This window comes from Callionymus lyra, chromosome 5 (assembly GCF_982586985.1).
Source record: "Callionymus lyra chromosome 5, fCalLyr1.hap1.1, whole genome shotgun sequence".
In the NCBI taxonomy this organism is placed as follows: domain Eukaryota; kingdom Metazoa; phylum Chordata; class Actinopteri; order Syngnathiformes; family Callionymidae; genus Callionymus; species Callionymus lyra.
In genome coordinates this window covers 15,957,307-15,983,501 of record NC_141822.1, presented here as the reverse complement: position 1 = coordinate 15,983,501, position 26,195 = coordinate 15,957,307, and the positions used below count along the sequence as shown (strand labels likewise).

The 26,195-nt window shown below is 38.9% G+C and overlaps 1 protein-coding gene across 1 annotated transcript in view; it reads right to left on the bottom strand.

The window, feature by feature from the left end:
• The window catches only part of LOC148079524 (poly [ADP-ribose] polymerase tankyrase-1-like), a 67,026-nt gene that overhangs the window by 36,779 nt on the left and 4,052 nt on the right, over window positions 1-26,195 (bottom strand). Inside the window, exons 4-5 of the mRNA XM_087791113.1 lie at window positions 18,785-18,880; window positions 52-88 (exon numbers count right to left, since the gene is read on the bottom strand). Of these exons, the coding sequence (XP_087647239.1) occupies window positions 52-88; window positions 18,785-18,880 (133 nt within the window). The remainder of the gene's footprint in view (window positions 1-51; window positions 89-18,784; window positions 18,881-26,195) is intronic.

Genomic DNA, 26,195 nt, shown 5'->3' with positions numbered 1-26,195 from the left:
AGGGAGGAGAGGGAGGAGGAGGAGGAAATGAAAACAAAGGCTGACACTCACCTCGCCGCCTCCAGCAGCTCATCCTTCTTGTATTCACCTAGATGGTTGCAGAAGATCATGGTGTCAGTCAAGTGTCCGCGAACACACAGCGACCACACACAAACGCACATGATCAAGTCCGGACATCACATTCTAACACACAGACACACACACACAGGACGGATGCATCTTCCCAGAGACGGCACAATCTCTCGCTCTCCCTCTCTCTCGCTCAATCCTCACTCTTTCTCTCTTTCAATGCCATTCTTGCTCAGTGCGCACCCCTCTGGCTCCGGTTGCCGTGACGATGCGTTGCCGGCAGCGACCACAGCGTGTTCATTGTTTGGCCGTTGAGCGTCAAGACAAGACACACGCTCTCTAGCTCTACCTATTTATGCATCCGTCCATCTTGCTCTCTTCCTGCACGCTCGCCCTCCGTTTCTAGGTTCACTTTTGCAAAAATATTTCCCATCATCACAGGCTCAGATCCCGCTTCCTTATTTTTTTTTTCCTTCCCCCAATGGGATCAGGAGATGCAGTCACCATGAAAAACACAACTGAAATAAACAAACCCCTCCCCCTTCATCCCTCACCCTCTTTTACAGCGCTTCCTCACTACTGGAGAAATGCACCCCCCCCCCCTCTCCACTCATACTACACACACCTTCACATATGTTCACATACGTGTCTACACAGGACGACACACAGCAGGAACAATGAAACATTTTAAGTCATTCATTAAACTCCGTATTACTGCTCTGGACTCGCAACATTCAACGAAACAAAAAAAAACATTTTTTTGTTATTGCGGGGAATTAAATTCTACAATGAAAACCTAATCTGTCCATGATCCCACTCAATGTGTTTTTCTCTGTATGTTTGGAAAACAACTTACATTTACACATGTTATTGTACCTCACGCCGGAAAACCCTTCAATGTCTAAAATGTAGATTAGACAAATTGTACCAATGTTATCATATTATATAATGCCTTAAACATATACCGTATATTTATACAGTATTCATATACATAACTTTGATCATTTTTAATATGAAATTCTGTACAAATGTTTGAACGCCACACCCACTCTAAAGTGGATGTACTATTTTCTGGGGGGTGTATATATTGACATACGACATAATATGACCAAAAGAGCACTGGAGGAAAGTGTGGAACTGGGAGAAACCTTTTTTACAGCAAAGTTTCTTTCCCTTCTTGTTCAAGGTTCCCACGATATACCGCTTGAACTTAAAAAGCTTCATCTGAGCCCGTTTCCTCATGCCGACGCTGACACGGCCTGTCGTGCGACAGCCGGGCCGACACGATGGAGGGTGAAGTTGACCATCGGCCAGCGACACCACTTCTTCCACCTGGTTGAGATACGGAAAGTCATGCCGATCACGCCGACATTCTTATTGTATTCGCTCAGCGCGGCGCGACAGGGTACTTTGATCACCGTCTCTTTTATATTCAGAGACATTTTTTAATCTTTGATTTTGTTTAACGGCGACTTCTTTGATGACTTTGATGACTTCCGTCTTCTCCGTCTCGATGTCCATTTGTCTCACTTGCTTAAACCTATAAGATGTTCGTCGGTTAAACAACGGCTAAAAGGCTTGAACACGTAAATGGAACAAGAGAAGGCGTGTAAAAAAAGGAACATGGAGTTGCCTGGCATAACAATGTACACATAGAGAAGAAGGATGGTTTCAAGTCGGAGGTGGTGTAGGGGAGCGCAGAAGAAAGGTTATAGAAAAAGGGGGCTGGGGGGGCCGAACAAAGGATTTGCAGATGAAAGAGCGGAGAGATGATTAGGGATCTGGAAACTGACATGCATGGATTTGACACAGTATAATTGGTGTTAGGGGGGCTAAGGCTGAGGATGGCTGGGAAGGGTTGTTGGGGCAGAAGGAAAAATTGAAAAATGCAAAACGAAAATATTAATGAATAAAAACTGTAAAGTGCACTTCGATTGCATTAAGAAAATGTCTTGACCCAAATGGAATATAAGTTAACACGGAGTCCAAACTATTATAACAAAAATAAGACAAAAATATACATGTTAGCTCAAGCAAGAGAAAAAAGAAAATTATTTATAAAACAATGGCTTCAAAGGCTTCTAAGGACTATAGGCAGCAGTGGCTGCAGTGTGTGGTCCACGCCATTAGACGCCTGTTTGAATACGTGTTCGTACAGCGGGAAGTACATCACAACAGGATGAGTCAACATCACGCTTATCAAATGGCAAAGTGAGATCACAACCCTGTTGTTGGAGCAACAAAAACACATAAACCTGTTCTATAAAGGATGCAGTGAGCGAATGACAGAAGGTTGAACCTTGAAAGTTCAAATAAGTCAAACTTCAATACAATTTGAAACATGAATAATTATGATTTCCAACCTGGGCAACAGTATTTCAGCAATTTTATTTTATTCATATTATGTAAAATATCACCTTTAATGTAGTAGTATTTTTTAAATACTACTGGATTCCACTAGATGTGTCAAGGTCTACAATTTTTACACAGATAAAAAAAATCAACCATTTATCTGAATTGGATTTTTGCCAATATATACATGACTGCAACAGATCTGCTGTTAACCAATTAGGTGTGAGTTTTTTTTGGTAATTTAGACAGGATACTGGAATTAAGTCTAAAAACTTTATTGACAGCGACGACACACAAGCTTTTATGCTTTACGATTGTTAAAAGTTATTTTATTCAAACATATGTGTTTCTTGTACTTATGCAGGGTTTGACGTCTTTGTTTATTAAAAAATATAGTGCAGTATGGTTGCTATAGAGCCTTGCAGAGAAATACTACTGTCTCCCGCGATATGGCTTCAGAGTTTACCAACATTTTGACAGATTTTTAAGAGCCGTATTTGACATAAAATGGATACGAGCTCAGAAAGTAAAACCAGAACAATACATAAGTCTTATAAGGCGCACGGTCGATTTTTTAGAAATTATAGGATTTTAAAGGCACCATAGATCCCCATCTGGAAAATACTGCAATTGATGTTCTGTGATTTATGTTATGTTGGCAAAATTTAGTACTGATTTGTAGTTCAATTAAAATGAAATGTATGGTCTTAAATAATGAATACATTTTGTGTATCGACTGGAAGGGCTTTGCTCCAAGTAAATTGAGGAAATGATTTGGGAGACAAACAAATGGCAGGAAAGTTTGCTGCTTAATATTTTACGATGTGCTCAGCCTTGCCAATAACAGGGAGAGAACATATAAATAATAATCTTCAGTGAAGGTCAGGGATGGAGATAATTTAAACATTTACCTTCTTCAATATTTAACAACTACCTTGATCTTTTCAGAGACCCAGCTAATCATTATTTGCTCTTTTTACACGTTTTTATGAGCTAATCGTTGCAAATACTCGAGAAAAAAATCTGTCGTGGCAGATTTCACTAGAGGAAGTAGGAAAGGATAATTACCGAATAAACATGTTTAAGGACAATTCAGTTAAATACAGAATCAATGTTTTTTTTAGTCATCCTGGTGGCCAGGCGGGGTGATTTAAAAACACCAGTTTAGGTCTTTGTCTATCACGAAGCGGTAATCTGAAAATGATGATGCCATAGACCCTCCTCTCTAACCTCCATCTTTCACCCAAAGGTCTTGCTTGGAATAACAAAAATGTCAGACCACAGTGTAAGTTTGTTAATACGAGTGTCGCATAAAGTCCTATAAATCATCCGCTTTTTACAGATTTTCCTCTCCGTCTACCAAAGACCGAGTTGAAAAAAGGCAGAGAAAAAGATCAGATAGAGAAAAGAAGTATGGACAAGGCATAATGGTGCTGCCGACAGAACGTTAATCTGTGAAGCATCTTTGACTTTTTGTGTGGAAAAACAATTCCATCCATCACTGATGCTGGAGTCAGGATTAAAATGCTGAGCGAACAAAAAACCCAACACCTTTCTCCCGTTGACAGATGGGCATGACCGAGCTCTACTCTACCATTCTGAAGGAACTACACTAATAAGTCACAGCTAACAGCAGTGGCACATCAGAACAAACAACCAGGGCCGTTGTAAGGGTTGAGACGTTGTTTACCGGAGAAATAAACAACTTTTCTTTTCGTTTCCAGCGCAAAGAACAAGGTACTACATTCCTTGAAAGTCCTTTTTAATTGTGTTATGATATTGTTCGTATTGTAGAACTAATTAAAGCCTTTTGTACTGAATGAAGTAACAGACAACTTGGTTAATTACTTCCATCAATGTCTGACTCAATTATATTTGCAAAACAGCAAAACAAAAAGTCATTATCTACAAAGCGGTTTGAATAAATAAATGAGCACCAAATAAGATTCTCTTTAGTAGCCGTGTTTCCGTTCTACCTACAATGAAACCAGTTATCATTAAACCCACGCATTATTTTTTGTCGTGCTAATGTCCACTAATTTTACTAATTGATCACTTTTTCCTGATTTCCACTGCATAACTAAAGACTTCTGATCTTATTAATACAAAATTAATCAGCGAATTAGGCCAATTTTTTTTTTCTTTCAAAAAACTAATACTTCTGGAAAAGGAAAACAAATCCTAAAAAAATAAACTTACAAAGCGCTCAATAAATACTAATTACTCACTTACTTACATTGATATGTATATTTATCGATTTGTTTTATTTAGTTTTTTCCGTCAAAGTGTTACAAGGGGTCGTCCCAGCTACTAGGGGTGAGAGGCAGAATACACCCTTTATACAATAGGTCTGTAGTCAATTGCAGGGCACATACTTAGAAGAACACATATTTCTGTTGCAATTAAACTTATTTTTTTCTCAGCAGCTAAAGGAACATTTAAATCCCTCGAGATCTCAGCGCTGACTGTGGACGAGGGGATATAGATGAATTCAGCAGCTTTTAAAGTGGATATTTGGACATATTTTGGTTTCAAAACTAATGAAAGCAAATTCTGCAACACCAGATACTCGACAATATTACAAATATATCCTTGTTACTACAGTATTGCAATGCATTGCATCGTTGCTCTTGATAGAGGTCTTTTCACCAGATTCTTGCCAATACATGTAAACAAAGCAAGAGTTACTAAAGCAATGCAGCTTGTTATAATATCAGGCCAGTTAGACACATCATGTTACACAACTGTTTGGATCACATGTACGATGTTATCCCTTTTATATAAAGGTTCTTACTTTCATGTCGTACAATAATGGCTTCGTGGATGCCAACACAACTCACAGAGGTGACCTGTGCTGCCCCTGAAGTAGAACATCACGTATACAACCCAGCAGGAAGCATGTCGACGAGCAAAACCTGCTGACTCCGCAGAGAAGACAGAAGGACAGGTTAAAGCTCAGACTCGCTGCCTCATGAATGATGACATGACACACCAGCGTTTCTCTCTCGAGGCTCCATGGACGTCAACAATCGCCGTTTGAATGTTAATGACAGTTGTGCCCTAATGTGTATCCTCATTTACATGGAGCATCTTATGTATAATGTACATGTATAGAGTGAAGAAGGCTTGTGTGTAAAGTGGGACTGAAGTCAATGTTTTATATCCTGGGTGTAAGGTTTTGAGTTTGATGCTAGCATGAAAGAAAACACTTTATTATATATAAATTCCAGGATATTTCCTTACGGAATATGGATTTTAAATATACTTTTTGTTTTGTTTGAATTTGGTCACTTCTATGTGGTCCTTGAAACTTCTCGGATTTGCCGTCATGAAGACCAACATAGTGGCGACAAAGGTTCTATTCTTTCAGCACCGAAACATCCGGTGAACACGTCCAACTAAGAGCTTTCTTATCAACTCCCGTGAATGAACAGGAGGATGAGCATTTTTTCCCCTATCGGTACTCTGAGTAAATCTTTTTTCTCTTTTGACAGAGACATATTGCGGCACTGAGTTTGCCAAAAGCATGTAATGTTAAAAGTGGAAGCAGTAATAAATAGTGCGGGCAAAACACAAAGGGGTTCAACTGGACAAGCTGCACTTTCTTGTCCTACTTGCAGCTCATTGGCGTACGTTTGGAAACCCTAGTCAGAATGTAGCTGAAACATGAAGATAAAGTACTCTTGGGTCAAATATCGCTTTGCTACAAATCACATGGTATTTAAAAATAAAAAGTTTGCCAGATAGAAACTGGTAATAGTGAGGAGAAAAAGCATTTAAATGATCCGACTAAAAGGCACCTTTAAAAGTTTTATTGGATAAATAGCTCTAATTAAAGATAAAAAGTCCAAAGACGGTTAATCACTGAACCGATTTCCAGCCATAATTACAAAAAAAAGGCCAATTAAACGTGAACTATTTATAGGAAGTGTTTACGGGAATTTAACAGAACGTGACGGGTCACGGAAGAGAATCAGTCTTTTACTCTAACAATATGTGTGTGAGCAGATGTGTGTGTGCTTCAGGATAATTCCGAACAGCGTTTCATCGAAGGAGTCGTGGAGCTGCTGTAACACCACGACTGGCTTGAGTCAGTAATAATCCTCTTAGGACATCACCGCGGACGCCCTGGCTGAAGTCAAAAGAAGATCTCTTGCGCCCGTCGAAATTAAAGCATAAATTGAAGACGATAATATCCAGCGAGGGTCCGCGGTCTCTCCTCACTTCGCACAAACTCGCGGGCGATTAATTGCTTCAGGCAGTGCGAGAGAGAAGAGCTTTGGATTAATTGTGTTTTCTGGCAACCCACTGTGCCCTTTAACTCTGTGGCCTTAAATGTGCCCGAGCTGGATATGAGTGCAACTCTGAAATAAAGGATGAATCATTCCCTCATTTGTCATCACCCAGTATGACCCAATGGTAAGGATATTCTCTTCTTGAAATAATTATTTTATAGCAGAGTGAAAAAGCTATATTTTCTGGTAAATATTGGTAAAAGCGCTGCATCAATTTGATAAATATGGTTTTATGGAGCATTTTTATGATGTTATGAAACTTTTCTGCAGGTTAAATAAAACCACATTTAAGGCAGTCCACTCCAAGTCTGGTTCTGTTCGAGGTTTCTGCCTGTGAAAAGCTTATTTTGATTGGAACCCTTTTTTCATCTTCTCTTATAAATTGTAGTTGAAACTGTGAAGTGTCTCGAGAGAACTCTTTTATGATCCAACATTTTAAATTAAATTGAATTGAATAAGAATTGATGAAAGAGCACATTGCACTACATCAAAACGCTCGTCTTGTATCGGACGGGAAAGTGGGAGAAATGGGGCTCGAAGGAACAAAAAGATTTATGCGAGTGAGCACTTACAAAAGATTGAACCATATATGAAACGTCTCTATATCAATCATAGAAATGTGCAATGTGAGTAGCTTTCATTAAAAAAAAAAACAACTTTGAAAATAGAATATAACTTCAATAAAGATCAGCAAACTTTAGAGCACAGTTTCAACAAGTCCTTGGCCAGAGCAGGTACTAGTGTGCAAGGAATTTTGAGTAGGTGGCACAGGAAGAAATAAATTATATAATTGTTCTTGTATTGATTGAACTTGAATCTTAAATGTGTTTTATTAAGGAAAAAGGTAATGTCTCAAAAGTTAGCTTGAGACTTTTGACACACACACACAGGTGATTTTTTTCTGTCAAGTTTACCGAAAAATGTAGTCTGTAAACTACCAAAAATTTGTGAAACACAAACTTTATACGTCTCCAACTTATAGAGAAATATAGAGAAACCAGACAAGGATGCTGCGGATTCAGCCACATGGGGAGATGTATTTTTCATGTGCATAAAATGTCTTTTTTTTGCATTTTTTAACAGAATGTCGGCCTGTGACTAAATTTGCCGACATTTAACGGGTCCGTGTTGCAAAAAGGTTTGGAGACCTCCCGCTTAACAGAAAAAGACAAGCTTTTTCTGCGACTTTCTTTTAAAATTTTGAAAAGCAGATATTTAACCGCCAGCCATGCAGATCTGGCTTCTTTATATTGAGTAGCTTGTGAACATCTCCTTTCTCAAAAAAAGGATTTGTTAACGTCTCAACCACAGTCAAAGCTTGAAGGCTGAATTAATTCAGTGCACAGGATGTCCTTTGATATTTAATGTTTCCTGTCTCTTAGATAAAGCCCAGCTCGCCCTCAAGGCCATTAGAAAGATGCCAAAGCAGAGATAACAAATTGAATCTTAATTTGTTAGTGTATCTCATCAACACATCTGGTTTTTTTTTTAACACGTTTCATTTTACTTTAAGAGTAAAGATCATTTGGCTGAGCGGCCAAAAATCTTGCGAGGCCTGCCCATTCACAGTGGAGAGTTTCTACCAAAATGTTTTTATCATTGATTATTTTGTGAATCTTATCTTTTAAATTAGATCAGCTTCTGTAAAATGTACAGGTTTGTTCAGTCATGTGAAAAAAAAGTTCACCCAATGAAAGCGTTTCATTGTTATTATAAATGATCATACAGATATTTATTATCACCATCACAGTATCCAAGTATATCAAGTATCGGAGCTGAAGCTGCACTAGGGTATGCAGAATTTTAAAGTACAACCTAACATTTTTAGTTGTAGTAAACCAAATTATAGAATGAAATCAAATTTCAGCAAGAAAGACAATTATTATCTAATCACCTAATTCACACTTTTCCATTTACTCAAACAAAATATAATATTAAATGTGAGGTTTTCTTTCGATTTATTTTGTTCATGTTACATAACGCTTAGTTTATTCATTCCTTATGATAATCTATGTCAGGGGTTCCAAAACCTTTTTTTCCTGTGAAGGCCACATAACTCTTCCCTTCTCCGATGGCTGGCCTGGGGTCAGTTTTTAACAGAAAAAGTGGGAAGAATGCAAGGGTGCCATTGTTTTTTCAGAAAGCCACACATAACTAAATAACCCTTTCTGGGTTCTTTACAGAAAGACAGTCTGTAAAATAAATAATAACACTATTAATTAAATTAATGACACCATTTGAGAAATAAATAATATTGACCAAAAGACCCTATATATAATGTTAGTCTCTAAAATGTTGATATCTTTTAACCCAGACCTTCTTGGAGAGCCAAGAAAATGTAGATAGTTGTAGAATATAAAAAAGAAATGCATACAATCTTAACTGATTTAGATACTCTAAATAATATTTTACCTCCTAAAAAAGGGTGGTCCTATATTTTGGTCAGAAAACTGCATCAAAAAGCATCTCTAGTATTGTTCAGGGGGCCGGGCCGAAAGTGTAGGGGGGCTGCATTCGACTGCGGGGCCATAGTTTGGGGACCCCTGATTTAAGTGAAGTCATTTTTTCATTTATTAATGTCATGTAAGCATTTCACTTGTAACGTGTGTTATAATCATTATATACATCATTTGATCACATTATAATGTTAAGGTGTCATTTCTAAATGGATCGAAAACGTCATCAATCACTTAAAGTTCCTTTGGCTTGGAAAACTAATTAGTTACCCCACAGCAGAACTCCAGTGTCTGTGTTGACATTATTTAAAGATTCAGGATGTTTTTTCCCTCTCATTGGAATTCAAACATTGTAGGTCTGCCTCATCCAGAGCCGCCGTGCAGCCATGTGGAAAACCAGCCAATTTGAGCTTCAGGAAATTTGTCCACTCGCGGATGAGAATATCTTCCTCCTTTGAACATTTGTAGACAATCATTTTTCCCCGTTTTTCTTTTTTTTGCTTTTTATTTAAGACAACAGACGTAGAAAGGTGGAGGTTCAGTGAGAGCCTGAGGTCCGGCTCGTTCATCACGTCGAGGTAATCGAACAGCAGTTATCACAGCAATCAATAAGCATGTCACTGATTAGGTGTAGAAAGATACACACTGATCTGCACAGACACTTTGAGTATCACACACACACACACACACACACACACACACACACACACACACACACACACACACACACACACACACACACACACACACACACACACACACACACACACACACACACACACACACACACACACACACACACACACACACACACACACACACACACACGGGTAACATTTCCTTTTTTCATCAGTTCAAGTTTTGCTTCGATGGACTCAAACCTTCCCGTCGGCTACGGCGGTTTTCTGTTGGGTCACAAAGACTTTCGAGGCATCTCATCTCTTTCCACACTCACTCACTCACTCACTCACTCACTCACTCACTCACTCACTCACTCACTCGTCTCCACCACAGAACCACAAACGTATCTTCTCATCTAGTTATCCTTTGTCGCAGTCTTGAATTTTGAAATAACAGCAGATAATTATCTGCCACATTGAAGCTCACCACAGTAGCTCCACTCAGAGCGACCCTTTTCCGAATTTAATTTTGAACAGACTCACTTTCCCTTTTTAGTCGTTCCGCACACGCCGTTTTGATGAGAAATCACACTGTGCTTGGATAAGCGTTCGGCGTTTTAATGAGAAGCCGTGAGGTGATTTTGACAACAAATAACACATTTTTTTTAGATGTTAGATTGATGTGGATGATTGTCAAGATATGATTAAGAACACTTGTGAATATCAATGTTTGAAAACATTGTTTTAAAGAATGAAATGTAAAATTAAACATCAACTATGTGAGTCAACATTGTTCAAGTACAGTTCAGTTCTAACTCTTCTCCACCTCTTCTCACCTCCGGATCATGATGCTGGATCAAGAATCTCCCACACCTTGACTTGATGGATCCACCTCAACCAGGACCCTGTCTGGACTCTGCTGCCCCTGCTCTACGCTGTCCTCCGTTCCCTATCCCTTCTTTTTCTTTAGGATCCACAACGAGTCTTGTTCTGCCTGTAAGAAAAACAGCTGTTCTTCGCTTTTCTCTTCTCTTATGAAGTGAAGTATAAACTGTATTTAGATAACTTTTAGGATTTGACCCTTTAAATAATAATAATCATTTATAAAAACGCATCCAGAATTCTAAAACTATGCTGTTACATGATCAAAACTGCCAAACCTTTTTTTTTTTCCAACAACTCAATTTGAGGATAAAATCATTTTATCCTGGGTAGAAACAAATGGCTGTTTCTTATCAATTTCAACTGCTCTCCCTTAATTTCCCGGCAAATAGGGGTGACTGTTCCCATTTCATCACACTGGGCATAAATCGCTTCACCACACCCACGTTCCTGTCAACTTCCAATAGCTTTCTCCTCCTCACCTGAGGCGACAAACGTCTCACAACCCACCGTGATCAATTAATTTCCTGGCACAGAAGCTCTTGACTCAGAGGTGCTTCCCTGCAGCTCAGCTGTCTGTTTGCACACTGGCCTGAATGCTGCTGGACACCAAAGAGGTCAACCAGCAAACAAAGAACATTTTTTTTAAAAGTTATTAAGAACCGTGAGTTTGTTCGTAATGGTCGTACATATACGCTCTCACTGGTGTTGGTGACACCGACTGACCGAACAGCTCTGGCTCCAAGACTCCAAAGACAATGCATGTGTAAATAAGCCCAGTGTTTAGCATACATTTAGGAGACCAGGGCGGCCCACCCAATTCTAATTCCCCCCGCCATGGTGGTCTCCCCCTTCCCCCTGGATGTTGACAATCATTTGAGGAAAAGACAAGATGAGAAACCACACAAAAGATAGGGATTATGGATGAAACGTCTAAAAGTTAACAATTAAAACTATGCTTAAATATTTATTGATTAAAATTATATTATATAATTTTATTTAAAAACTACAAATCTGATCATTATGGATGAGTGTGGTTAAGTAAATAAGGAAGAAATGGTTATAGTCCATTCAAAAGTGTGGGATACATTTATTAGTTCTTTATGTCAAAAAAGAAACAGTCAAACCCCAGATTTGCACCAAAGGGTCCCCCACAAGTTAGAGAATGAACCAATGGGCCTCTTTCTTTGTCAAAAAGTTCCGCCCACCGAGTCGAATTTTTAATTTGGTGCTCGGGAGATGGTCGGATTAAAATAATTAAACGGAGTGAAGAAGTGGGGCAATGCCGTCATTTGGCAGGGAAGAGAACGGTTGCGTTTATAAAGTAATGTTATGAATTGAGAGTGATTTAAACGTCGGAAAATGTTGTTTTTGTGCAAGTGCTCTTGTGGATTTTGTTATAAGTTCTATTTCCTCTCATAGTCTCCTTAATGTATATGGGTAAAAACTTGATTAACTTCCATTTACCGTATAAAATAAATTCAATACATCAACATTTTATAATGAGAAGATGGAAGAAAAGACATTTGGAAGTAGAAAGACATTAGTTTGTTTATATTCAAAGCATCCAAATATGGAGCCACCTCCACACAGGCACAAATGAAACTCCTTAAGAATAAAAAAGATTTTAAATGGCCTCCAGCTGGAATGAAAATGGCAGAGAAAATTTATGGGGCGAAATTGTAAGTTCGGTGACAGCAGAAAACAACTTAAAGCAAGAGCCCTCTGTGTGGACTCGAGGTCCAGAATGAGAAATTGATCTCTGCGAGACTACCAGAGAAGCCAGCCACTGAATACCAATCGCAGGTCATTAATAGCAGCTAATGAACTCTGCCTTCTCGTCCGACCCTCAGGTGCATCTGCTGGAGTTGAATTAGCCAATAGAAAAAAGATACTGGAATGTGACTTGTGTTGTGGCAGCGCGCGCCCGTGTAAATTATGTAAGATTCATGGGCACCGATCTCGGAGAATCACGGCGTCGGGAGACACTAATCAACTGACCCTGTGCTGTTGGCTGCTCTTCAGTGCCAGATGATGTTGCCATCTGCTGTACCCTTGTCGGCGTGCCAGCTCCGAGGCTGCCTCATTTCAAAACCACATATATCATAACTGATGAGATTGCCTTCATGTGTCAGAGACAAACAGATCTGCAGCCTGTTGCGTGAAAATCCTCTTTGCAAATCAAAAAAAAAAACACTTTCTGCTTAAAGGGACAGATATGACCCAAATATGTTTTTTAAATAAAACATGTCTAAAAAGTTTTTTTTGTGTAAAAAGTTTGGCATAAAAATGTCAGTTACCTTCACATGACTAGTTAGACAACCATTACCTAACTTATGCTACAGTGTCAACAAGTAGGAGGATGTAAATACGCCGCTATACAGCTTCTTAAAAAAAAGATCTTGTTTTTTTTTTTGTCTTTCATTGAGCATTTAACAGCAACGGTGACATCAAAGGCTGCAGTAAATCCTATTAAAAAACATGCATTTTAACACGGAGGAACGCTGTGAGATGTTGCGCATTTAAGTGAGTCATGAGTTCAATCTTACACATGTTGTGTTTGTGTGGATGTATAGTAGGATTTAACTTCCAACAGATGAGCAACATGAGTGACACTGTTGTTTCTGGGCAGAAATAACCTGTTGGGTGAGAGTTAAAAATATTCACTCTCCGGCCAGCAATGACCACTGAAGATGAAAGAACGCTCTTCTGGTGAAGTTCTTTCCTACATCAGGATGAGAAGTAGTAATCCTAGTAGATTAAAGGATGAGTCATGACTTGAGGTTTGAGTGGAGTTAATGGGGAAAAAAGTGTAAATCAATTGACAAAATGGTAATTGATTGGGAAATGAAATCCTTTGCCGGCTATACATGATATTTTCTTTCATCACAACCAGGACATTCTTTATGAACTCAACAGACATGAAGGTGAATTGTAAATTAACTCAGCACTGGTTTTAACTGGATTGAAGCTTTTATTTCTGCCGAGAGTAAAAAGACGGTCTCTAATAGTGGTGTGGCACGAATCTGGCGGTACGCATCACGATACAGTGACAACGATACGATATATTGCAATTCAACAAGGATATATATTTGTCATATTGCCCAAGTATTTTACGGGACTCGCAGGATTTCATTGTTCCTTTTGGACATAATGACTGCTGCCATCTAGGGGCCAGAAGATTAACTGCTACACAAAAATGAACAAACTGTGTGACTATTTGCCAGTCAATTGTACATTTTTAAAAATCTAGTTTATTTAAAAAAAACTTTTTTGAACTGTAAACCATTAAAAAATTATAAAAAAAAAAAAAGGTAAAACAAAAACAACAAAGCCCAGGACCTGATAAACACTGACCAGCCTGCTGCTTTCAAGTTGCTTGTTTGTAAACAACTCCATAATAACAATTAAAATTCAAGGTCCATTGTCCATTTTATCTCCCCAGGACTCCGTGTTTGGATTTACTTTTTAATTCCCTTCTGCGGTCTTCCTCCTGACTGGGAAGCGAGTCCATCATTTCTGAAAGCAGTTTGGACGTGACAAGAGCCACGGAGCTAATTTATGGGTCAATATAAGCTTCAATCGCGACAGACGGAAGCTGAAAGCTGTGCCGGCCCGCGGCAGAGATGAAGGATGGAGCACAACCTCTAACTCAGAAAGGCAGAACATATAGGACAAGAGGAGAAAGCTCCTGCAGAGACATGCTGTGTGGAAGCTACACAGTGCGTAATACTGTGGATTCTATACCAGACAGATTTTGTAGCTTTTGACCTATGCTTGCTGACAACCATAAAGGCCATCGAGGTTTAATAATTTCCATCAAGTATCTCTTAAAGTGTGATGACTTGAGGGCGACACCTAATGAAGTCACCCTTTGTGATTCAAATGAAAAACATAATGTAAACAAGACGAAGCTTTGTCTTTAAGATCTGTGAAAGTATTGTGAACGTATGCAGCTTTAATCTCAATGGTAATATTCCATTATCGTTTGCCGACTATTCCTGGCTACGGTTGTCACAAAACTGAGACTTTTGTTTTGGTATCATGACAACCCTATTCCTGGCAATTTAAGGTAAGGTTAAACTTTATTGATCCGTCAGGAGGTTGATTCCTGTTAGCTGGCCAAGAGTCACCAGTTAACCTCAATATGATTTGGACAACACAAACATTAACAACCAAAATGCTGCCCATTGTTGCAAAAGATATATAACTATTGTCCACTATAATGAGTATGAAAATAACCTAACCCCTATAAATGAAATAATTATCGTGATAAATTATTACAATTAGTGAATTTATTACTTTTCAAAATTGCTGTTCACCTGACCTCACAACAAGCAAGAGCGTTGCCATTAATTCACTTTTGGTAATTAACCTTTTCTCTACTCTGACATCGTCATACATCACAGCACGGGAAGTGTAAATAATCACCATAATTACAGCTTTAATGACACGATGAGTGAATTAAATCACACTCGATAATTACGCCTTTAGACCGTCATGTCACCATAAAGATAATTACAATTATTTGATTAAAACGGACCAATATAGTTAGTTTAATGTAATAAAATGATGTTCAGCCCAAATGTAGGTTTTCTGACTAGGTCTACTCTTCGCCCTGACCACACCTCCTCTGTTACGATTGGTCAGAGACAGAGCTCCGCTTATTGCACCCATTATAATCACGATATAATAATTATAAAAGAACCCGTAGGGGCTTATATCACTAGCTTTTTTTTATCTAGGGTGTGGTGGAATTCTGATCTCCACCACGATGTATGCAGCGTCAAAGATTTGACTAGCATTGCAATCACGCTTTAATATTTCAGCCACCATCGAGACAGGGACCAATTTACTTTTCATTTTATGTCTTGCAGAGTCATTAAACCGGTCTATATTCCGCTCCTCAAACAGTGAGTCGTTATGTACAATATTTATTTTAATAAAAGGTCAGCTGGCCAATCATAAGCATTTTATTAGGGTTTGAAGGAGTTGCGATAATGGTTTTCATCTGAAATTTTATTTTAAAAAGCTGTTAGCGTGTATATGTTTCAGATCACCATTGAAATCCTTCTAGTACAGATTGGAATTCCATGATTCAGTCCATTTTCCAAAACATTTTGATGTAATCCGAATTTCTCCCATTAGAATTGGAGATTGTCTTGGTAGAATTCCCATTTGTCCTAGGACAGATTGGAATTCCAATATTAAGATCCCAATACAGTAGTAGAAGTCAAATCCCTCATAGTAGAGATTGGAATTTATTGTAGAGTCTGGAATCCTCCTAGGACATATTGGAATTCCAATATGACAGATCCCAGTTCAGCAGTAGGATTGATGACCTTTCAATTCCAATATGTACTAGTAGGATTCCTGATCCTACTGGATTCCAATCTGTACTCTGACATATACATGTACAAGAAAGAACATTGCACACACCTACACTTGCTGTGACGCAGAGAGAGCCAATGAACAACAGGCCATGCGTCGTATAGATCCCTTTGGGCTTTCTATATATAGTCTCACACACACAACCATAAGACATGTTTAAGTTCACAGAGAAGAGAACAGAGAGCAGGCAAAGATGAAGGGTTCACTTAAATGAGGGTGCTATCTTAAAGAAAACAGAGCAAATGTAAGGCATCATGAAGACGTTATGGCTTCCAAGTCAAGCTGCGGCTTCAAGATATAAATCACTATCAAACCATTCATGATGCAGGAGCTCACAAGCTGACATTCTTATGTGTGCTCAGCACTTTTGACACGAGGCAGGGCTCGCCAAATCCACGGGGGCGACATGGGGAGGATGGAAAGGTTCCAACAACAGAAAAGATCCATTAAACATCTGTTCATTTAGCTACCGCCATGTCAGAGTGATGCCTTGGTGTGGCCACGTTGAGTGACAGCCCTGAGCTGTGAAGCTAGATTCATCAGACGTTATTGATCAATACTGAGACGTGCCAAACTTGGATAAACAAAACAAGATCTAGTATAGGAGACATGAGTCCAGGCTTTGGAAAAAAAAAAAAGCCCTCACACAAATATTGTGTAAACACTACTTCATCAGCCAATGATGTATTCATGTGTGAACACAAAACAGGTTTTGCATAACAAATCAGTTGATTATCAGGACAAGTGGTGGCTTCTCATGCTGGGTCAGAGCCGTCTGCAGGTTGTAGAAATCTCACTATCCTGATATCATTCATTATCGCCTTTCCACTGCGGTTAGAATAGGTCAAATCTTTTCAGTGAAAACATGGCTCCTCAAAGGGCAACTAACGTGTCAATTTAAGTTGGTCTTAGATTGATGTTGGAACTCTATTGTATGTGTCTGCTTGTACAAAACTCTCTTTTCATTGAAATATTCAATTTGAAAATTTGCTTAAGCCCCATTCATTTAAAAACACTTGTTCTGGAGATGGAATCTTGTTTACCAAATCCACTACCACTCTGCTGTAATTGGTTAAACATCTAGGTTTATCACCGCAGATCATCCATCACAGAAGTCTCCACCTCCAAGGGACTAGTTGTATAAACTAAACAAGGGTGATTACAGTTGGCTGGAAGAGGATTGAAGCCCATTAATACGTCGTAATGGACTCAACTGTCGTAACCTCTTGTTCGCAGAGATTTCCGACGGAGGAGAACTTTGTAAAGTAATAACATGGTCATGATGAGAGACTTACTGCATCTTGGAGACTTCAACATTTGAAACATGAGAGTGAATCAGGAGAGTTGGAGTTTGGCATTAGTTAGGTAAAGAGACAGTTATGAATAAAATGGTTACAAATATAATTAAAATGATTAAATGCAATTTAAACTAAAATAAATACTTAAATTGCCATGAGGATGACTGTGGCTGAATCATGCATTTTAAAACGTGAGGTTGAACGAATGTACGTGATTTAGAACTTGGGGCGGTATTGGATTTCATCATCATTCACACTTTATCACCAGAGCACCTCATATTGCTTTTATAATAACAACACCCCTGATGGTATAATAACAGAAAAACAGAAAAACTGTTAGGATCAATCTTACAGACTTGCATTAGTTTAGGAAAACAACATTTAAACAATTTTTTCTTTTGATCCCCTTGGAATTCTGTGAATACAGAATTGTCTGATTACAGTTAAAAATGTTTGATTTTAGTTCAAAACTCACAATATTTATTGAAAACAAATGAAAATTGTACATGCATGATACACTTGGAGTCACATAAGCTGAGACTGATGTAAAGAACAAGATGAGATTGAATCATTTCTTATTCCCATGGACACTAGTGATTGGAAATAGCTTGTGATTTTAACATGATGCAGTTCAACGCTGTGAATCGCTCGCTTGATCTCATTTGCCACCAAAGCTGAACAAGGGATTTGATGATGTAACGCAGTGTAAACACAGAGGTGGTGCAGCAAAAAAGTGATAGTAAAACTGCTGGGAATGGTATTGAATTAGGGAAAGAAGAGTAGAGTATTTATATGTTTTTCTTGTTCCATTTGATTCACCTAGAGCACAATATAAACTACATCTGAAAACAGAGGACTTGAAGACAGATATAACCCATTTGTTAATCTGAATGTTTTGGCTTGTTGGTGATAAAAACGGCTTAATCTGCGGCAAATTAATTCACATATTCACAGTTTTAGAGAACTAGCTGGTCTCTTACAGCTTGTGTGTAACTAGCGTGTTACAAGGTTCACATTGGTACTTAATAAATGCCCTCGGAATTCCACAACATAACAATGATTATTCACACTTCATCAGTTGGATATCAGAGTCATAAGTGGCCCCTTTATAGCCCATATTGACTGAGCAGGCAATATTGATCAACATCTGTAGATCTTTCTCACATGAACTGTTGTTTAAAGAAACGACTTTATAGATTATTAAATGCATGTTGTGCTGGTGATTTAAAAGTAAAAGTTGTCGATCGAAAGACGTAAACATCGTGGACAAATCCGACAGTATTAAGGCAGAGGGAAGAAGTTAACCGTTGGTCTGATTTCAATGTTTTTAAATCGGTCGGCAAACGATAGGTGACAATAAAACCATGAACATTTCGTGCATGTGCATGTGTGTGGTGTAACAAAAAAAAAAATCAACTGACCTGTGAGTACAGCCTTGGCGGACGGTTCAGCCAGATCCAGGGCGGACTTGCCATCAGTGTTACGGATGTTCGGGTCGGCGCCGTGCTGCAGCAACACTGTACAACAACAGGGCAGACACAGACAGTAGCTCAGCTCCTGGACGGACATGCAAACTCCGCGGCACACACTTTCTCCAAGTCCTCCCATCCCTGCCGCCGCCGCCGCCACTGACGGAGCCGGCGGTCTACATCCTAACACTGATCTCTCCGGACCCGCTCCCGTCTCCCGAGCTGACCCCTCGCCGCCGGTGGGGGCTCTGGATACCCGTTGTGGAAGTCCTGCCTCACTTCTCCCTTCCCCTCCAGCTGCTGCTCCTCCTCTGTTGCTAGCGCTCCCCCTGACTGCCGTCCTGCGAGCCACGCTGCTGATGTAAACAGACATGCCACAACAAGAGCAGCGAGCGCTTCCCCCTCTCCACGGCGCCACAGAAAGAACGGAGCGTACGAAGCGGCGACGTGACCGACCGCGACACCCATCACACTTCCATGAGCGAGCGGCGGCACCCGGAGAAAGACGAGAGACGGGGCGAGAGCGAGGTGGAGAGCGACGAGACCGGAGCACATCGAGGTGGCAGCGGCGACCGGGCGAGCGGAGAGACTTCAGCACCTCTCGGACTGACTGAGCGATGCAGCGGAAAGCAGGATAATAGGAGAGGGGAGGAGGGAATGCTGGGATACTCACAAAGGATGTGCGAGGTAAAAAGAGGTGAGGGAGAGCAAACTAAACAGATTGGATGCTGTTGAGTAATTACGAAGACACCGACTGCTATAGGAACCAATTCATCAGATACAAGATACAAATGAGTTTTTTTTAAACGAGTTATGTGTAGTACGTTAAATAAACTACAGAGAAGATCATAAACCAACACGGTGGATGAATAATCGATTTAATATGAAAGAAAATAAACTTCATGATATCATTTTACACAAAGCTGCTTGACACATTGAATGCTTAAGAAGTCAACTGATAATTTAACTAAATTTCAGGATGAATATCTCACTTTGAATTTGAAAGAGAACATAGTACAAATATTTGCACATGTTTTTAATCATTCGATTGCATGACTTCTGGACGAGGTAGAAAAAGCCTCTGATCTACAAAAGTAGGTTAAATTGCTGTTTTTTTAATTAAGTAATTCGTTTTTAGAGAGCGCTTTTCAAGACCAGGGTCACAAAGCGCTTAAACAATCCAAAAATACCCGATAAAATAAATACTTAAAAGGTCATGACAACACAGAGACAAACACAAGAGTCTCAGGAAATCAAGGAAAACGCCTGCACGAATAAAAATGTCTTGAGATGTTTCTTGAAGGAGTAGACTCCATCAAACAAAAATATTATTTGCTTCACAAAAGTACAACTTTACTCAGCCAGTTAAAGAAGCTGTTTTTAAAAAAAGCCAACCAGATTCTTATCCGTTCCTAAACTGTAGAATCATTTGACTCCTATATATGGGTTAAACCATCAATCAGAGTAGCTTGAAGGCAGAGTTAACCATTTCTCGAAGCGGTTTGGTTAGTCGCTAAATGGCAGCAATCTGAGGGAATTAAAGTCAAAGTACGGAGAGTGGTTAAGATTATGGAAGGAGTGACTCATATCTCCGTGCTTGACTTACGTAGGAAGATTCTTCATTAATAAGCGGAGGTGTTCCTAATAGAGGTGTGTTTGAAGTCGATCTTGGTCATTTTTTTTCAATCTTAGTTACAAAATGAAACAACAGAAGACGTGAACCTCTCATATACTACTCTCGGCAATCACTCTTGGCAGCCCTCGACTCTCTAAAAGGCAGCATAACAACTCTCTCCGTCGATATTGTGGTTTGACGAGTAGTAAACAACATGGTCGATGTCAAATACGAAACCTTTGGCGGACCCTTCTCGCTTGTTTTGCTTCTTTCGAATCAAAACACAAATCAGAAATGAGCAGGAAGAGGTAAAGCTCACAGAAATATGTTTAATAAAATGTAAATAAGACCTTTTGATGGCGGTGAAGTCAATACACACACTGCTGGCTTGTCTGTTCCACTTCCCACTGTTTTGATTCACAGTCTCTCCCGAGGCGGCTGCCCTTTTGAGTTGTGAATACTTTAAACTCCCACAGCAGCAGCAGAGAAAACCATCTGTGTGTCATTGTGTCCATCAGTTCGCGCAACAACCTGCTTTAGCCAAACACTAGTAGTCACCCACACACCCGGGAAAAAAATAATAACTTTGCACTGCAGAAAACCCACTCACACCCACTGAGAGACAGAGCAATAGCAAAGGGAACTATGTCAACTATTCTGAGATTGTTGATGCCAAACAACACACGGAGAAGAAACCACATTAATCAAAGGGTTAAAAACATAATTTGTATTTATGCGTTTATTAGCATAAACTAGCAAGCTAAAAAAACGAGTTCGCCACACTATGTATGTTTGTTGATCACAAAGTAGTCAATTGCACTAGTTTTGAATTATTGGAATTCAAGTATTAAACTACATGTAAAAATATTTTTGAATTATTGTAATTAAGGTATTAAACTACGTGTGAATATTTTTTTTGAATGATTGGTATTAAAGTATTAAACTACGTGTTCTACATTCTTTTTAATTATTGGTATTAAACTATGTGTAAAAAAAATATTTTTGAATTATTGGTATTCAAGAATTAAACTATGTGTTCAATATTTTTTAATTATTGTAATTAAAGTATTAAATTATGTGTAAAAAATATTTTTGATTTGTTGTAAATAAAGTATTAAACTAGCATTATAATAAGTGGGTAAAAAGTTGTGGTTTTTTTTTAATCAGATTTTTTAAGTTAAAGATATTGGAATCTTTAATAGAAGGCACTTGCTCAGGTACGAATGACATTGACATAAACTCCAAGTATTCTTAATGATTTAAAAATCCAGTAAAGGGTTGAAAAATGTCGTAAGCTTTTCTCCTTGAATTGGCAAGGACTGCACTGCGGATTGCAAACTGATGGTTTGCAACTTTTGTTTTCCCTTTTTTTGAGGTTCACTGGACTCACTTTACTTTTATCACTCATTTCCTGTCAGAACTATCCCATCAACACCTGGCGTTGTGACTTGACACGGATAAAATTGAAAATAATCCTATTTTATTGTTCGCAGAGCTTGCAGAAATCTATGTTCCAGGTAAAGGTTTGGATTCGAATTACTTCTATTTTCCAAGCAAAAGAAACAACACCTAACCGTGACCACTTTTGGTGTGTTTCTGGGGCAAGAGTCCAGATCTTTCACCACACCTGTCTAACTTGCCAGAGCTCAGACGGTGTGTATCGACACAAGAACATCAAATAAACTGCAGAGTGAAGAGTTTGATGTTGCAGTTCTCTTCACTTGTGCATATAAAAGCAGAATCCCCGCTATGCTTTTGCATTCTGCCACCATCTCTTCACTTCTTCTGCATTCCAGAAACAAAGCAGAGAGGGGGTGTTTAAACACAAACCCCGGCAAGAGAGGGAAAACACTAAAGACTGCTGCAAGAGAAAACCGGCAAAAGAGTCGAGTGATCGATGAGAGAAACTTCTGCACTTTTCAATCTCTCAGTTGAAATCACATTGAAATGAAATCGTATGAAACTGCACACGACGCACATCTTTTCAGAAAAACTGAAAGCAATGGGGTGCGACACAACTGCAGTGCCATGTCGGAGTAAAACGTTGGCCAAGATACTGATAATCTGCTGACACAGTAGTTATTTTAACAATGACATGGACATTATGCACTGTGAAAGAGTTTTCGGATTAAAAAATAAATACTCATGGGGACAAAATAAAGAGAAGAAATAACTTTTTCACTGTCGATCCACTTTGTAGTCCTCACGTCAGATGGGTTTCCATAAAAAATAATTGTCTCCTGGGGGATCAGCAGGGTAGAGAATAATTAACTCACCAACGCTCCATCACATCAACCTTTATTGTCCTGAGTAAATGCAATAACAAATACTTCCTTTAAAACTCACAAGCAGTCAAACGTCAGACGGATGCTTTATGTTTAGAACATCCCCTTCCAAAATTGGTTGACAAGACTTTGTAAGGACCTTGAGCTGCTAGACTGACAGATTGATGTTTTGCTGACTGACCACCAAAAGCAGAACACGGACAACAGTCGATCATGAGCTCAGTTTACGTTTTCTCAACTCTTATCTCAAATCTCTGACCTGCTCCGATGACCTTCTACAGATATTCCCAGGCAGGGCTGTGTATTCACAAGAATCTGGAAATAGATTCGTATCACAATGCACCATTATGATACATCGTACACTGTTGTAACAAGTTGTAGTATTTTCAAAGTACTTGACTCTGTTGTTGCAAAAGGTATAAACCAAATTATTTTTGACGATCGTTACTGCTTTAATTTGTTTTGGAACTCAAATATGTCGGATTTAAAGGCTGCTGGATTTGAATGCATCCTCTTGTCCTCAGTCATCTAGCGACCAGAGGTTTGATTGCAACACAAAACTACAAGCTGTGAAAAGCTGTAAATATTTGCATAATTGTAACTTACCAAAAAAAAAAAAAAAAAAAGTATTTTATTCTATACACGCTATATTGGAGAAAGAAATCATAAAAGAACCAGGATAAACGTTAAAAGCAACAAAAACGTTAAAAGCAAAAATCAATAATTTGATGTAGTGCTGTAGAGTATCTATATGGTAAAGTGTAAAAAAAAAAAGAGTCTCCACATTATTTAAGTGCATCGATATTTCCTCGCAACGCCTTCCTATCTGGTGAACAATTAAAAGTCGGAAGCGGAGACGTCGTGAATAAAGCTGTAAACAACAGCCCAAACAACATGACCTGAACTGGAAGTGTTGGTCTCCTAAACCAGATGCTCGAAAGTATTTATCCTTCGCCCGACTCGCAGACAGCTGGCATCCTTTATTTTCTCCGAGCCGGAGCACTCAATCAAGCACTCTTGGAGGGGCCGGTCGCAGCGGTGCACAACAACAGGGGGGCCGGTAAACACTAACAACTTCCTCTGCCGACTCTACGACTCTAACGTCAAGCGATGGTGACGGAGTCAAGGAGCCGTCCATCAAGCGTGGTGTTGAACGCATATAGATTCCATCGCAGTCAAAGTGGAAAAATGAAACAGTCTCGGTAAACGTGTGTCTATAGAGACCTGCAGGAACAAATCCACATGTGCTAAGAATCTAACAGAGGTGAAGCTCAGGTGTGAAGGAGAAGCACTGGTGAAAGGTCAGTCCTGGAGTGAAGGAGTCCACATGGATCCTCTTGGAAGTGTGGAGAAATGTGGCAGGTCTAATGTCACCTGCTTAATAATGTTGGTGTTACACACTATGGTGGCTTTGGAATCAGGCTCTAAAATTCCATGCAGGGAAGGAAATGATCCAGATGTTTTCTTCCGCTTGTTGCCTTCATAGGAGAGTGCTTGGACGAACAAATCTTCATTTTAAAATACCTTGTATATGAAGTGCTTCAAAACAAAATGAATCAACGTCTTTAATTCTTGTTATACATCACACCTACAGTGGTATGAAAAAGTTTGGGCGCCCCTGTACATTTTCATGATTTTCCTTTATAAATCATTGGTTGTTTGGATAAAGAAATCCAGTTAAATATATCTCACTTTTTACTTTTTCATACCACTGTATATATGAAAGTTCATCATAATTTTAAATGATGAATTAAGTAATATAACATAACTGTCATCCATCACCACTGAAACAAGACCCGACTCTCACCAAAGGTAGTCACAGTGGGAAAACAGTACTCATGTAAATCCATCAGGACCAGCATGATGGGGTACACTTTCGAAACCATCTTCATCACGTCACTGCGCCGATGTTGATAGGATTTTCAAACGTAAAAGGGACGTGCTGTGAATCTACAAAATAAAAACAACCCTTGCTGATGCTTAATGGCTTTTCGTTCATTACTGACACCCGTTCACCATCACAACATCCCTCCACGATGAAGGTCTCAACTCAACTCAACTTTATTTATAAAGTGCTTTAAAAAACAACAACAGTCGTCACAAAGTGCTGTACAGTGACAAGAAAGCATAGTTAAAACACACAACGGTAAAAACAATATCAAATAAAACAAGTAAAACGCACTTAAAACAGAGATTTAAAAATGGACGGTGAGGAAGACTCTCTGACACTCATGGTCTCAATTCCCTTCATCACCACACTTTATGAGTTTAATCCCAGACAACGAATCAGCTGTTTTAATTGACAGCTGGCTCATCCAATTAAATTAGAGCAGCAGCTATTGTCGAGATTTAAATGAGAAGCACATCTTCTTGGCAGTCCGGACCGGCGGTAAGGTGTCGCCAACTTCCCTTAATCTGATACAAAGATACTCTCGGGTGTTAAGAAAACATCGACTCAAAGGAGACGAGATGAAGGTAAACGTGGTTTCCTTACTTCCAGAATGACCGGGTTTATCGGCGCATAGGCTGAAACTAAATGTTATTCTTAACATCCTTTAAAAAATTAATGTCAGCTTATGAAGTTTTGCCAAATGACTTTAACAATTTGTCAGGGGGCGAGACAACAATCTGCCATAAGTGTCGGCACAAAAGTCAACCCTATCAACATGGATCATCCTCCACCTTCAGCTGCACTTGGACAACTTAATCTACCCGTCACAAGATAAGGCCGCAAGATTGATTATTCACTCGCCTGCGTCTGATTTAAAACCTACTGTTGGCTCCAGAATATGCTTATTTCCCGGTTGCCTACTCCTGAGCACCCACAGAGAACCATTTAACATTCTCCTCCATGCCTTGTATTCTCACACAAGAAGAGGATATGTCACTCTTGAGCTCACTGACCTCTACAAACCCAGCACAGCAACTCTTTTTCAATTTTAGTCACTTAGGAGGCCTTTTCGCTGAACCTCAGCACTTGAGGTCACTTCTGAAGAAAGAGAATAAATCTCTGCTGTAATAGAGCAGATGATTCAACTTTTAACACATTTAATATGAGGCACACAAAAAGAGAAAAAGTAACTTGATTGTTATCTGGTTAGTATATATATTTATATATATATTTCATAATTTTGTTAGATTTATGAAGGATATGTATAGTTTATTATTTCTATATTATATTTCTTTCTGTTTATATAGATACTTATGTAGTGTATACATGTTGTTTATTGAATTACATATTATGTATTTATATAATTAGCATTTGACAGTTTAGACTATGATCTGTGCTCTTGACCAGGTCATCGTTGAGAACGGAACTTGAACTCAATGGGTGTTTTATCTGGTTAAAAAAATAAAAATAACAATTACTTTATGAATAACTTATGAATATTTAATAAGGGTAGGACTACTGTGTTTTTTTTTATTGTTATTATATTTGTATTCATTCATTTTGTAAATACAA